Source organism: Pan troglodytes, chromosome 1, assembly GCF_028858775.2.
Source record: "Pan troglodytes isolate AG18354 chromosome 1, NHGRI_mPanTro3-v2.0_pri, whole genome shotgun sequence".
In the NCBI taxonomy this organism is placed as follows: domain Eukaryota; kingdom Metazoa; phylum Chordata; class Mammalia; order Primates; family Hominidae; genus Pan; species Pan troglodytes.
Window position 1 is genome coordinate 209,338,380 of NC_072398.2, and position 15,258 is coordinate 209,353,637.

Consider the following 15,258-nt stretch of genomic DNA (forward strand, 5'->3'; position numbering starts at 1 on the left):
AAAGGCACCAAGAACATACACTGGGGAAAGGGCACCCTCTTCACTAGATTTTGCTGGGAAAACTGGATATCGATATGCAGAAAAATGAGACTAGACCTCTGTCTCTCACTATATATTAAAATCAACTCAAAATGGATTAAAGACTTAAATGTAAGACTTGAAACTATGAAATTGCTAGAATTCAATATGGGGGAAATGCTGTCAAACATTGGTCTAGACAGAGATTTTAGCTGAGACCTCAAAGCACAGGGAACAAAACCAAAAATAACCAAATGGACTATATTAAACTAAAAAGCTTCTGCACAGCAAGGGAAATAATCTGCGAGTTGAAGAGACAACCTGTAGAATGGGAGAAAATATAATCTCATTAAACAGTAGGCAACGGACCTGAACAGACATTTCTCAAAAGAAGACAAACATGGCCAATAGGTGTATGAAAGATGCTCAGCATCACTAATCATCAGGGAAATGCAAATCAAAATCACAGTGAGATACCATCGTATCAGTTAGCATGGCTATTATCAAAAAGACAATAACATGTAACTAGGATGCAGAGAAAAGGGAACTCTTATACGGACTTTTGGTGGGAATGTAAATTAGTACAGCCATTATGGAAAACAGTATGGAAGTTTCTCAGAAAACTAAAAATATAACTACCATATGATCCAGCAATCCCACTAGTGGTATTTATCCAAAGGAAAAGAAATCAGTGTATCGAAAGGATATTTGCACTCTCATGTTTATTGCAGCACTGTTCACAACAGCCAAGGTATGGAATCAACCTACATGTCCATCAGTAGATGCCTTGATATGTTATATTTATATGTAGACATACAATGGGATACTATTATTCAGCCATTAAAAAAATGAAATCCTGTCATTTGCAGCAACATGGGTGGAACTGGAGGACATTATGTTAAGTGAAATAAGCCAGGCTCAGAAAGACAATACTGTATTTTCTCACTTATACGTAGGAGCTAAAAAAGCTGATCTTTTGGCTGTAGAATGGTAGTTATGAGTGGATGGGAAAGGGGCCATATGAAGGGAGGTTGGTTAATGGGTACAAACATACAATTTGATAGAATAAGTTCTGGTATTCAGTAGTACAGTAGGGTGATATGTTGTATATTTCAAAAGAGCTAGAAGAAAAGATAATGCAATGTTCCCAACACAAAGAAATGATAGGCCGGGCGCAGTGGATCACTTGAACCCAAGAGTTCAGGGCCAACCTGGGCAACATAGTGAGACCCTGTCTCTACTACAAATTTTAAAAAAAAGAGCCAGGCATGGTGGCTCGCACCTGTGGTCTCAGATACTTGGGAGGCTGAGGTGGGTGGATTGCTTGAGCCCGGGAGTTGGAGGCTGCAGTGAGCTGTCATCATGCCACTACACTCAAGCCTGGGTGACAGATCGAGACCCTGTCTCAAAAAAGAAGAAATAATAAATATTCAAGGTGATGGAGATAACTAAATACCCTGATGTGATCATTATACACTGTATGCATGTATCAAAATATAAGCTGTTCCCCATAAATATGTACAAATATTATGTTTGGTTTTTATTTTTTATTTTTTTGAGATGGAGTCTCAAAAGGCTGAAGTGCAGTATGGCTCACTGCAACCTCCGCCTCTGGGCTTCAAGTGATTCTCCTGGCTCAGCCTCCTGAGTAGTAGCTGGGACTATAGGCATGCAACACCATGCCTGGCTAACTTTTGTATTTTTGGTAGAGACGGGGTTTCACTATATTCGCCAGGCTGGTCTCAAATTCCTGTCGTCAGGTGATCTGCCCATCTCGGCCTCCCGAAGTGTTTGGATTACAGATGTGAGCTATTGCACCTGGCCTTGTTTGTATTTTTTTTTAAGCTGGTTCATGTCCCAGGCACCCTTTAGTCAATCCCACCAGTGCCCACTGAACAGAGCTTTCAGACATCTTTTTTTTTTTTTTCTGAGATGGAGTCTCACAGTTGCCCAAGCTGGAGTGCAGTGGCATGATCTTGGCTCACTACAATCTCCCCGTCCTGGGTTCAAGCGATTCTTCTGCCTCAGCCTCCCAAGTAGCTGGGACTACAGGCACCTGCCACCATGCCCAGCTAATTTTTGTATTTTTAGTAGGGACAGAGTTTCACTATGTTGTCCAGGCTGCTCTGGAACTCGTGACCTCATGATCCGCCTGCCTCGGCCTCCCAGTGTGCTGAGATTACAGGCGTGAGCCACTGCGCCTGGCCCAGCAATCTTTTTAGTACCTCATACTTAAGTAGATATGAGCAGTCAGATAGTTGAGGAATGAGAGCCTGGGACCAAGATATGTCGAGGAAATAGCATAGGAAGCATAAGAAAGCTGGAAAATAACCTATAAATAATGGCAAAAAAAAAAGCAAACAATAGGAAGAGGAACTATATAAAAGGAACATTTGGAGCATAGAAGAGAGTTCATGGAAATGTAAAAAATGATGGTACCCTGGGTTTGATATAGTAAGTAAAAAACTAAGGGTAAGAGGGTCATGAAAGCATCTAGAAGTAGGAGGGAAAGCCAGTCAAATTCACAAGATGAAGTCAGGAAGACGAGATAATAGAGCAGTGCCTGCAAGATCCTGAGGGAAAGCGAGTTCCAATCTATAAGTCTGTAACCCTCACACCTGATGGCCCCTTGAACATATTCAGGGCCTCAAAAGATTGATCTGTCATGCACCATCTGCCATGATACTGTGTGAGGATGTGTTCTTCTTCTTAAACATTAAATCAAGAAAGAATCAACAGTGGACCCAGTAAATAGCAGATCAGCCTAGGATAAGATGCCCTAGAAGATGGTGAAGGGAAGTCTCAGAACTACTGTTCTTCAGCAGGCAGCGAAGACACCTGATCCATATTGGAGTGGTGGGATGCGAGCTTCAGGAAGGGATGCCACAAGGAAAAGTGGAAGGGATGATGACTGTCTTCAAGAGGTTACAGGTCTTTAAGAATTTACACGTGAATTGGAGATAAATACAGAGAAAATGAAACACATCAGTAATTCAGTAGTTACCAAGCCCAGAAAGACCAAGTCATACCATGTAGTAAATATAACCAAGGTGCACCAAGGCATTCAACTGTGACTAGTATTAATGGCGTAAAAAGTAATGCCAGTGCTGGAGACTGGCTTAACAACAACAAACACCACTTCATCAGGAGGATGGGTCAGGGGCAGGTGCTATGTAAGTGGTAAAACAGCTGTTTGTATCCTTCACTGAAGAATTTATTAGATTTTTATCTAAAATTATGAAGTAGGCCAGGCACGATGGCCCACTCCTGTAATCCCATCACTTTGGGAGGCTGTGGCGGGCGGATCACTTGAGGTCAAGAGTTCGAGACGAGCCTGGCCAACGTGGTGAAACCCTGTCTCTACTACAAATACAAAAATTAGCCAAGTGTGGTGGTGGGTGCCTGTAATCCCAGCTACTTGGGAAGCTGAGGCAGGAGAATTGCTTGAACCCAGGAAGCAGAGATTGCAGTGAGCCGAGATCATGCCACTGCACTCCATTCTGGGTGACAGAGCTGGACTCCCTCTCAAAAAAAAAAAGTAAATAAAATTATGAAAAGCATGTTATTTAGAAATAGGCTAAATACCAGAAGAAGCTGCTGTGTGAGTCAAAAGTGACTCCTTCCAGAACTTGGGAATGGGAGGAGGAAGGGGAGAGAGACAGCTCCGGAGGAGTCAGTTACATGGCTTCCTCCCAGGCCACTCCTAGAGTCGTGCACTAGGTGTGCCCTAGTTACAAACCTTGTCCTGTCAGTATTTGACTTTTTAAATGATGCATACGTATTGCTTTGATAAAAACAGAAACAAAGATTGTTCTGAAATTAATAACATCCGTAACTTCAAAGATGATTATTACAGGTGACAAAGGTAATCAAAAGTTATTTTAAACTTTTGTCTTTAAGCATTGAAATGATATTACTGTCTGTCACGACAATCTTTTCAATTTGGAATTATTCTTTTTTTCTTTTTTTCAGTTTGTATGCCAGAAGAAGGGTTTAAAGGTAAGTTACATTTGTCATGTTTTGTTCATGAATGTCAGAGTCATCGTGTAATTTTCTGTTAAAGCGAAGGCTATAATTTGATTTTAAATTTTAATCCAATCTGAGTCTCATGACTGAAATTAATTTTAGTTAAATGCATTTCTTACTCAAGCTTCTTCATTATCTTTTTCAACACTCAGGCCTCAGATGGGGCCTCAGCTGGGGCTTTTGTGTTAGAACTGTTTCTTGCCAGATGTCCATTTGGCCTTCCCTTTCTCATTTTATGGGAGGTTGGGAAATTAGCTAGTGGCATTTCAAGATTTATTTTTAACCTTTTCCCAGTTCTTCCTATCAAGTCCCCTCCTAGAGCAAAACAGTTTGTGTGTAACTATTAAGAATTAGTGGCACAAGAATTTGTCAGGTTTTATCAAGTCCAGTGAAAAGATTTAATTAATCACTTAGCATTAAGGCATTTGTTGGATTATTACTTCAAGAGGAGACACGGTGGTGCTTGTACTACATCTGGGCCATGTAGTTGTGCACACCGATAATATTCAAGAAGTTATCAAATACAGACCTCTGACGTTTTCGGATTTTCCTGTTGCTGTCTTGATTCTTTGCTGGCCACTCCAGAAGCCCCTGGCAGGTTGTGATTTTCTAAGGAATGACTTTGAATCACATACCAGGTATTCCTTGCTAAAGCAAATGAGAGACAAATCTACTGGCCGAAATAAAGTCTTCCTCTTGCTGCAGCTGTGTTGTCTGCATGTTACCATTACAAAGGGACTCCTGATGGGGTCAGAACAAAGCAAAAAATGTCTTTATGAAAAATGGTCATTGGCCGGGCACGGTGGCTCACGCCTGTAATCCCAGCACTTTGGGAGGTTGAGACGGGTGGGTCACTTGAGGTCAGGAGTTCGAGACCAGTCTGGCCAACATGGTGAAACCCCATCTCTACTAAAAATACAAAAATTAGCCGGGCATGGTGGCGTGCGCCTGTAATCTCAGCTACTTGGGAGGCTGAGGCAGGAGAATTGCTTGAACCTGGGAGATAAGGTTGCAGTGAGCCAGGATTGCACCACTGCACTCCAACCTGGGCAACAAGAGTGAAACTCTCAGAAAAGAAGAATGGTCATTAAATGAAAGAATCAATAAAATCTGGTTAGTTTGTGTGAAGATACACTTAGGAAGCACATGGCTTTCAACAAAAATGTGATTTAGCGGAGGGCCTGGAGTCTGCTGGTATTTTGTCTTATCCTCCCACACCAAGGTGCTGCTGTGTTCATTTATTAAATTTGATGCTCCCTGTTGATGATGTGTTCTTGGTAAATGGAATCCATGAACTTTTAATCTGTAGTTCACAACTATCCCTCCACGTGTGTTTCTTTTCCCAGGTACTGGTCTTCTTGGACATTAATCTTTGAATACTTGCTGACTGCTAAGAAATGACCAGAGGGGAAGAGGAGTTTGACATGTTAGGGCATTAAAGCAAAGGTGGATTTAAGAATTAAACCATTACATGCCCCTTCCAAAAGGCAGAAATCCATTCAAACGTGACTGTCCCAAATGCCTTATGTCAAATAAAGCAGATTGCACTGATAGACATCAGACTTGAAGGAAATGTTTCCAATTTTATATTTAAGGGGGGTGGTGGGTGGGAGGGGGCAAGTAAAGATGGAACAAGTTTAGTAGCAGTAATAGTAAATCATGTTTACATATGAGATTTATAGTCGTGGGAGGGGAATAAAGTTCTGTTATATTTCCTTGCTCGAGTTTCATACCAGATGCGTTGGTCCATAAAGGATTGTATCAAGTAGATGGGACAACATTCTGCTCTGAACGAAAAGTAATTTTAGAGACATAACCTGCTTACCAATGCCTGTCTTTGATTCATATTCTACTTTCAATAAAGCATGAAAGTGAAGAACTTGTCCTAAGTGTGGAAACGTGTCTTCAGATTTAGACTCTTCTCCATGTCAGCTGCAGCGCCACCCGCCTTACACCTGCCCGGCCGTCTGTCTCTTGGTATTGGGTAAAGGAGGGGGCACCTGCATGTCTCCTTCAATGAGCAAGGAATTATGTCTCATGTTTTGACTTCAGAGGCTTTTTGCTTTGGTGCATTTCAGAAAGGATGGAGAACATTTATTATGTGTGAAAGCATCCTCTTCCGGTTTTGCTGTTATTCAAAAGTGGGAAATGTACCTGGCACGTTTGAAAATAAAAAATCTGACTACCTATCAGAAGAGTAAATCAGACTGAAGTACATTTGGGTAACACAAAGTTTCTATAAAATTTGTTCTTCCTGTCCTCCATGTCACTGTTTCTTGGACCTCAGTTCTCTTTTTGAAAGCATTATTCCAAAATGCCCTGAGAGGGTCTCTTAGATCATTGTTTAAAGAAGGAAAAAAGTATATGGATGTGCTGTCCATCCAACTCAGGATTATCATTCTTAGCAACACGTAACCGAAGCAATATTCTTAAGAATATTGAAGGGGTTTTTTTAATTGAACTTAAGACTGGAGTTTTTCCTTTGAAAAAAAAAAAAAAAAAGTTTTCTCTGTTGAGTCCGTATGTGTAAGTTTGTGGCTGAGATGCTAGCTTAGGCATCTCTCTTGTTAACACTTTTCTTGGCCTTGGGTTTGTGCAAGGCTTTTTCCCCCTTTCATGAAAATGTGAACTCAGATCATGGGTGGGGAAGGCAGATTTTGATTTGAGACCCGATAACCTTGGCAGCATCCCTTTTGAATAGCTCCTTTTGTCAGAGTAATTACGGCCATTTGGTAAAATTCTAACTTCGTGTTTGTGTTTCCCCTCTGTGTTTCTAATGTCTTCAGTCTGTGCCCCCTGAGGAGGCAGGGGGTCTCTAATGAGCCTATCTATGGGGGAAGGTGAGAGCTGCACACAGCCCCCTGAGAAACCATCCTAGGAGCGGAACCAAGGGACCAGCTGTTCTGGCCTTGAGGTTGGCACAGGGGAAGGACTTGAAGTTGAGCTGATGGATCCTGATTTTTAGATCTCATTGTTTTATTAGCTCCAAAGAAATGAATGCAGGAGCCTAAAACTAATAACACAAACTTCTTCTTTCCCAAGGTAAAGACTTTTATAAAAGTTTGCACAATGCTTGATTGAAGCCACTTCCTTTTCCTTACAAAGAAGCTTGTTGGCCAGAGAAGGTTCTTTTTGGGGATTGACATAAACATGTTAGCAGCCCCCAGAAATCTGATATATTTTCCCCAATTTGCTGTTGATAACAGTTTTGAAATTTGTTACTTGGGTATTTTTTCCTCCTGCAATGCTACGAAATAACAGCCTTTTGTAAATCTTTCAGGCTGGTGGTACCTGCTCTGAGTACTGGCTTCTTTATTATCTCTGTCCAGGGGTGGGGTGGGCACCGAGTGAGCAGGTGATGCTGCAAGAGTCTGCCCTTGGCTCAGGGTCATCTTCCTCCTGCTCTGACAACTTGCCTTGTTCTGCCAGCACTGCTGAAAGTAACTGCAGCCCAGCGGCTCCAGTGACACTGTGAAGCTTTATTACCAAGGCAGGAGCTCAGGCCCTAGACCCGCTGAATCGGAATCTGCATCCACAGGCCACTCCTGTACTCTTTGAAACCCTGGGCTGGGGCCTCTCCCACCCATAGTAGGCAGAGTTGCAAAGAAACGTATGCTTGTATTGAATGGTTTTGCATTGCCACCCTTCTCACTTGGTACAGGGAAAAACAGGTAAAGGGTATGACCTAAAGCCCAATTCTCGTTTTGTCTGTAATTATGAATAGATGGAGTCCATTTGCCTTCTGGACTGTGAAAAGTTCAGAGACTCTTTGTGTTGGGGTTCTAATGCCGTGCATGTGTACTTTTTTATATTAGATCAGTCTCCTGTATAAGATATTATGAAGCTTGGGTCTTTTCCCTTGATATTTCTGACCATTCTTTAATCTGAAACGAATGTGTTCAGCATACTACACTGGTACAGATTGTCACCACGAACTGAAATATAGGCTGCATTTGGGTGTCTTCATTTCCTGGGGAGTAAGTATCTTTCTGTGTATTTATGAACTCTATTGTTTAGAATTACTGTTACCTTCCTGCCAAATTAAAAAGATATGAGTGTCCCTTTATTTCTGTGGGATCATAATCCATAGTGAATTTTTTGGTTATTTTAAATGTGCTTTTGGTTGGTCTATGTGGTCATAGATCTGTTCATCAGACTCTGGTTAATATTGGAATCTAATGCTCAGGTTGAATAACCTGTTTTAAAAACCCAAGGGATGATTTATCTCTGTCTAAACAAACCGCTGAAGCGAAATGAGCAAGAAAGCCTGTCTTTCCTGTTACCGAATCATGGGGCAGAATCATATCCTTTCTCTTGGGTACTTTAGTCCTCAGCTCATTCAATGTTAACAGGGGACTGCGAACAGAGTGCATGCAGATTAAAAGCCAGCGTTTTCATTTTAAGAAGATTTTCCCAGCCTGAGAAACATAGTGAGACTTCATCTCTATAAAAAAGCAAAAATTAGCCAGGTATGCCGGTGGTCCCAGCTACTCTGGAGGCTGAGGCAGGATAATTGCTTGACCCCAGGAGGTCGAGGCTGCGGTGAGCTGTGATCACACCACTGCACTCAGCTTGGGCGACAGAGTGAGACCTTGTCACAAAAAAAAAATGTGCATGTCTGTGATAACGCCCCATACTCCCACCCCCACCCCAGAGTACAGGGTTTTGTCAACAACATTTCTAATTCTGAAAGCTGGCATCACCACCCCAACCCAAAACACACACACACACACACACACACACACACACCCATCTCCTAGACATTCTATAGGCAGAAATACTGGCTGGGGATTTATCAACATTATTCGAACCCTCTATTTTTCATTAAAGTACAAATTATAAACATTTGTAAAATGGTAGGTAGCACTTTGTTGATTTCCCTGAGCAACATTTCTGTGTCAGGTAGTGTGTGCCAGGTAGACAGTCTCATTGGCAGACAAAACCACTTCTCCATCCCATATATCTCAAACCTTGGATTTTTTTTTTTTTTTTTTTTTCCCATTCTGGCTGTTAATTGGGCTAAGGAGTCTGCTAGCTATCCAGATAGCACATAAACATACAGGCAAGTGTTGAAAGTGTGGAGTTGTAGAAGTTGAGCCACCTGTGTTACAGATAATTTCACCATTTACCTTGTAACCAAGAAAAGTGACTTAATCTTGCTTTACCTTAATTTCTTCATCTCTCAAAATAGCAGTATTTGCTATTTTTGTTTACTATACTCAGAGGATTAAACAGTAATAAATATTATTGAGGTAAAAGGCTTTGTATTTTTCTTTGCATTTAGAAAAACTGTTGCCTTTCTGAGGAAATGCTGTTGGAATCTCTTCTGCAAGTCTTCAAAAAGAGGCCTTGTAACCACCTAGCAAAGCTACCTGGAGCATCTTCTCTGAGAACTTTAGAAACTACCTTTTACTTCAAGCCCTTCCAACTAAAATGATAACTAGACAGGTGTTCGACCATCCTGTCACATAAATCTTTTCTCCTGGCCCATAAGAATAATGAAGCCAATGGCCAAACTGCAAGCCTTCTCAATTCGGTGTTTTTTTTGCAGGGTCATGTCGAAAGGTATTTGAAACACGCTTAGAATGCATGTTGAAGATTTATGTCTCGGTGATGGGCAGTTTCTGCCCCAAAGGGGCAGCTTCAGTTGTTTTGATTGTCATTGCTAAGAACATCAGGAACAGATGTCTCGAGCTGCCGAGGCATGGCTCTGCGGGCACTGGGAAGCAAAGCCATGCGGAGGCCTGTGGCTGGTGCTCAGAGGTCACTTCCTGGTCTGAGAATTGCGTTTTTCATTATTTACCTGGTGATACTTAGTGAATAATATCGTTCAAGGGTAGAGTACACGAAACAGGTATTTCTTACGTCTCCCCTCCACCAACAAATGACAGAACCAGTTATCAAATAAATACAAGATACTAACCATGTGACATTTCTGCATATGGTAAGGTTTAATATCTCTTTGAGCCTCACTAGATTTTAGGAAGGAGGAGGTTGCAGAATTGTGGCTTGCCAGGAGTTGTATGACCTCTTCAAAGTGACAGTAGTTTAACTTTGTTTTATTTTATTTTAATTTTTGAGACTGAGTCTTGTTCTCTCACCCAGGCTGGAGTCCGGTGGCACAATCTCGGCTCACTGCAATCTCCGCCTCCTAGGTCCAAGCGATTCTTGTGCCTCAGCCTCCCGAGTAGCTGGGATTACAGGTGCCTGCCACCACGCCCTGCTAGTTTTTTTTTGTTTGTTTTGTTGTTGTTGTTGTTGTTGTTGTTTTTTTGAGGTGAAGTCTTGCTTTGTCACCAGGCTGGAGTGCAGTGCTGTGATCTTGGCTCACTGCAACCTCCGCCTCCAGGGTTCAAGCGATTCTCCTTCCTCAGCCTCCCAAGTAGCTGGGACTACAGGCACGTGCCACCACGCCCAGCTAATTTTTGTATTTTTAGTAAAGACGGGATTTCACCATGTAGGCCAGGATGGTGTTGATCTCTTGACCTTGTGATCCGCCCGCCTCGGCCTTCCAAAGTGCTGGGATTACAGGCATGAGCCACCGCGCCCAGCATTTTTGTATTTTTAGTAGAGATGGGGTTTCACCATGTTGACCAGGCTGGTCTCGAACTCCTGATCTCAAGTGATCTGCCCACCTTGGCCTCCCAATGTGCTGGGATTACAGGCATGAACCACCGCTCCTGGCCTGGTTTGACTTTAGAATTGGGACCTGCACCAGCTTGTAGTGGATTGGGCCTCTGCTGTGTCTCACCCAGCAGAGACCAGACCAAGGTTGCTGCAGAAGGGGATCCTACTGCGGAATGGGCTGCATCCCACAAACAAAACACGGGTGGCAGGCTGGTCCTTCTCATTCCATGAGCTTTCACGCTTGTCATTCATGAGGCTGTGAATTCCCCCTCAAGTTAGCCCTAAGAGCTTGTCCAACATAATTGCTGTATTGATCTCAAATAGAGGGCATCATCTGTTTCTCCCCAACATGCTTAAAAAAAAAAGGGAAAAAAAACCCTGCTTTCAAGGACTTGGAGGGCCTTTGAAGTGAAATTGCTCTCGGACAGGGAGGGAGGCAGCCTTATAACAGCAGCTGGAATGGCTGCTTGAATTCCAAATCTGCGTTAGTGCTGCCAGGCGAGGCAGGCCCTCAGCCACAGGAAGTGGGGCACGCACTCCAGGGAGGCCAGGAGGCCGACGCAGCCACTGCCTGGGTTGGATTGTTGCCTGCTGGCACACTGGCCTCTGCACAATTCTATCTGGGTTTTCCTTTCCCTGGTGCTCTGGTGTTTTGTAACCAAGGGAATGCTAAACTGCAACCAGTTCCTTTTATGATCCTGGACAAGTCTGTTCCCCTTTGAGCCTCGGCGTTCTCTCTGAAAGGAAGTGGGATGTGTAGAAGTTGTCAAACATGAACTCTGTGGAAGTAGATAGTGGGGCCTCCTCCCACACCCACCTACTCCCTTGAGGAAGCTCCAGGCAGTACATTTGGAAAGCTACCAAACAGGACTACCTCTCAGGACTTCTCTTGTTTTATTAGTCTCTGAGCTGCCTCTTTGGTTGGTTTATCTGGAGTTTTTGTAGCATCTTCTCACTCATCCACAGCATGTCACTTGTTCTCTGGATGAAGGAGGCTCCAAGTCATGCTAGACTGTGGAGTTCTGGAACTAGAGTATACTGTTTATTTCCTGTACTGGAAGCCAGAGTTAGGGCCAGGCTGGATTTTATGTCTGCACCTAAAACCATTCCGTCCCCCACAAATCAACCAACCTAATTAGTGCTAGACTGTTGTAGCTCCCTGAGAGCAGGGCTCTGGCCATCTTACCACTGTATTCCCACAGCGGCCCGCATGATACATCCTCAGTAAGGAAAAATGAATGACTACTTCGGAATCTGTTAGAAGTTTTCCCGTGGCCCCTTGGGGGAGAGCTCTTTTTACTACTTTGGTTTGACCAGTACTGTCCCCACCTTCAGGCTTTTCTTCTTTGTCCTCAAAACAGGGACTTCCTAACTATTCATGATCCAAAGACCTCTAACCCCAGGGGTAGTCTCTGTCATGTCTGCTGCACCAGGTTGGCAGCCTCCCACCCAGACGGGGGCCGCTGGCCCTTCCCTGATGCGTGTGCCCTGGCGCCGACTGCCACTCTTCATCCTGCCTTCCTGTGGTTAGAGTGGAACTGTCCTCTGCTCCAAGCCGCCCCTGAAGCCCACCCTCCTTGCCGGCCTTTCCTAGACCTTACCTGCGGCTCTGTGGACAGCACACCTTGAGGACTTGCTGCTTTGGGGTTTTCTTCCCCTACTTGCTCTGGTGGGCAGTTCCTATCTCAGTTTTTCTCCCATTTGATCTGACTGGGAAGGAGTGGGCGGGCAGAGATGGGGAGTTATTTCCAAGAGGCATCATTCCCATTTTAGGACTCTTCCCCCCTCCCTCACCTGCAGTCTCATGCATTATTTGGAGTTTACCGTGGTGCCACCCATGTTTTCGTTCTCCAGCCTTTTTGGATGCCAGATTTTTAAAGCCAGCTTTCATTTCTCAGTGATCGGGAGCACAGAGATGGTGGCTGGGTCGCAATGTATTAAGTGTCTGAGACAAGGCTTGTGCCCAGAGGCAGCCATGCGTGAGTGGTCAGTCCTGAGTGGTTTGGATTGAAATAGGACAGGGAAAGCAAAGCTCCGGGGCCTTTGTCCAATCTTCCCCCTCAGTAGCTAGGCTCCATGCCAAGCTCTGTGCCCAGCCCCCTACGGCACGTGCTGCCTCCTCGCCAGGGGCCCTGACAGTCTCAGAATGGTGCCCCCCAGGACACATGGGAGATTATAAGCCTCTTGCATTGAGGGAGGTTTTCTGTGAAGGGGAAAATGCTGTAATTGAAAAGCTCCTTGATTATAAAGAAGAAATAGAGACGCCTGGCATAGAAGAGACTTCGTTCTTTGGTCTGCTCAGCCAGGGTCGGGGACATTCAGTACCCCCAGGCTAATAGGCTCTTGAGCTCTTAAGGACCTTGGAGTCTGCAGGTCCAGACTCCAGAAGGTTATGGGACCATGAAGAGGTCACACAGCTGTACCCCTTGGCTTGCTGCATTTCTGCATCTCCGGTGCCTCTATCTGCCCCCTCCCTCCAGCTCAGGTGGGACACCTTTGTCTCCACTCAGCACTCTGGGATGTACCATCAGCAATGCCTGGCCAGAATTGAGGGTCTCTGTCTTAAAGCATGGAGGAGAAAGGGGCCCTTTTGGAACAGGAGTTAGGGAAGCAAGAAGCATGAAGATTGTGCTCAGAATTGAATTCAGGGAGCGATGCATAAAAAAGCGAGAGGATGGGTAGAGATATGGTGCTTAAAAGGATCCTGGAATCCATGTACTTCTGAGATCTGTGAGCCCCGCCCCTGCTGAAGATGAGCCAGCCCCAGTACATGCTGCCCTTGAAGGTCTATAGGCATTCTGCTGGCATTTCCTAAATAGGATGTATTTCACCAAGCATCTCCCAGGACCAGAGCCCTGCAGGACATACCTGTCTAGGGCAGTTGCTATGCCCCACAGTCCCTTCCCCATCATCCCCAGAAGCGCCTCGGCCAGCCTCATTCAACTTCTTGCCTTTTTATTACAGTGTTTGAGCCAACTATATAGTCCTGGTGTATTCCTAGGCAGGAGATCAAAGGGCCCCCCGGGTCGGGTGGTCTGTGAGTGAGCACGTGATACTTCAGGAGTCTTCCTCCTGCCCTGACAACTTGCCTTGTACTACCAGTGCTGCTCAGGATGTCTGCAGCCACAAAGCTTCATTATGAATGCAGGAGCTCAGGCTCCAGGCCCACTGAATCTGAATCTGAGTCTACAGACCGCTCCTGCACTCTTAGAAGTTTGAGAAACCCCCCTGGGCTGGGGTCTCTTTCCCACATACAGCTAGGGAAGCTTGCTGGAGGGAGAAATCGACACAGAGGACTGAAAAGAACAAGTGCCTGATCTACCTTCCCCTCTGCCCTTTCACAGGTGGGTGGATGCGTGGGAAGAGGGTGGGGCATTTCCTGCTGTTCCCCCTTACTCACCTTTTCTCCACGGGGATTAGAGTCTTGACCGGGAAACATGGCCCTGGTCCCCAGCCCCTATGGGACTGAAAACCCGGAGGCTTGCATGTCTCAGATCCTCCAGAGGCTGATGTAAGGGTTGCTGAAAACCTCGGATCTTTTCTTTTGTGAAATGCAGCCCATGTGGCCGGGAAAATAGTGGGAGCTGGAAGTAACAGTTGTGGTTTTAAGCACACAGTAGATGCTCAAGAAATATATTGAGTATGTCTTGGACTTTCCCCTCCCTAAATATTATCTGTCAAGTGGGCCTATTGGACTTGTTGACCTTGGAGGGCCCTGTCGGCTTGACCCACCAATGCGAAATGGTTGAGAAAGAGGTCTGTCTTTGTACCTTTTGCAGCCTGTTTTCCCAGTTCTTAGAACATTGGGGTGAGATCCAGAGATCTCAGAGATCCCCCTGGAACACGAGGGTTCTGTGACGAGTTCATGACCTTGGAGCCACCAACCATACCCCTCACCCGTTGTCCCCAGTTCTGGCCTTGCAGACCCACTGCGTGTTTCTTTGCTTCATGTGGGCTGTTCCCCGGGGAGGGAGCTCAGTGGAGAACAGAAAGAGGTGTGGGTGAGGGCTCCCCCTTGGTGGGGAGTGGGGCACAGGAGCCTCAGGCTCTGTTGACCATCAAAGAAGGGACTCGAGGGGGCAGGCCGCTCACTTGCTGTGGACCTTGGGCAAGTCTCTAACTCTCCCTGGGCCTTGGAAGTCAGGCTGAGGTGATCTCTGCCGCCCCCTCCCTGCCTGGGTTTTCACTCTTGTTCTGATCCCACTCTCTTCCGGGTGCCTCCCTTCCACTTCTCCGTAGCCTGTGGCTCCCCTCCCCACACCCGCCCTGGGCCCGGGTTAGGCTGGGGCGGGGGCGAGCTGCCCAGTCCAGAGACAAAGTCCGAGAGCCGCGAATGGGCTGGCGAGGGTCAACCGCGTGGCCTCTGCCAGGAAGCGCACCGAGCGAGCGCCCGGGTGAGGAGGGCGTCAGCCAGGGCGCAGCAGCTTTCTCGCCCAGCGAAGCCTGTGCGCCTTCCTCCCGCGCCTGCAGACAAGCGGAGCCCATGGGGGCCGTGGGCCCCACCTATCCCGACGTCTCCGCTTGATCCAGAAGTTGTCCCAGTCCCCTTGGAGCATGAGCTGTTGCCTGGACAGCTGGGCTGTTGCC

General features: G+C 45.6%; 1 protein-coding gene across 10 annotated transcripts in view; it reads left to right on the top strand.

The window, feature by feature from the left end:
• Window positions 1–6,239, top strand: part of USP48 (ubiquitin specific peptidase 48) — a 107,581-nt gene extending 101,342 nt beyond the window's left edge. For 4 of the 10 annotated variants that reach the window (XM_001163789.7, XM_009450272.4, XM_063784922.1 and 1 more), the window contains 2 exons: window positions 3,991–4,017; window positions 5,391–5,604. In XM_001163789.7, the coding sequence (XP_001163789.1) occupies window positions 3,991–4,017; window positions 5,391–5,413 (50 nt within the window). In that variant the 3' untranslated portion in view covers window positions 5,414–5,604. Of the gene's footprint in view, window positions 1–3,990; window positions 4,018–5,390 lie in introns of all 10 variants that reach the window. The other 6 variants (XM_009450256.5, XM_063784920.1, XM_063784909.1 and 3 more) reach the window with 3 other exon arrangements.
• The last annotated feature ends 9,019 nt before the right edge of the window (window positions 6,240–15,258 follow it).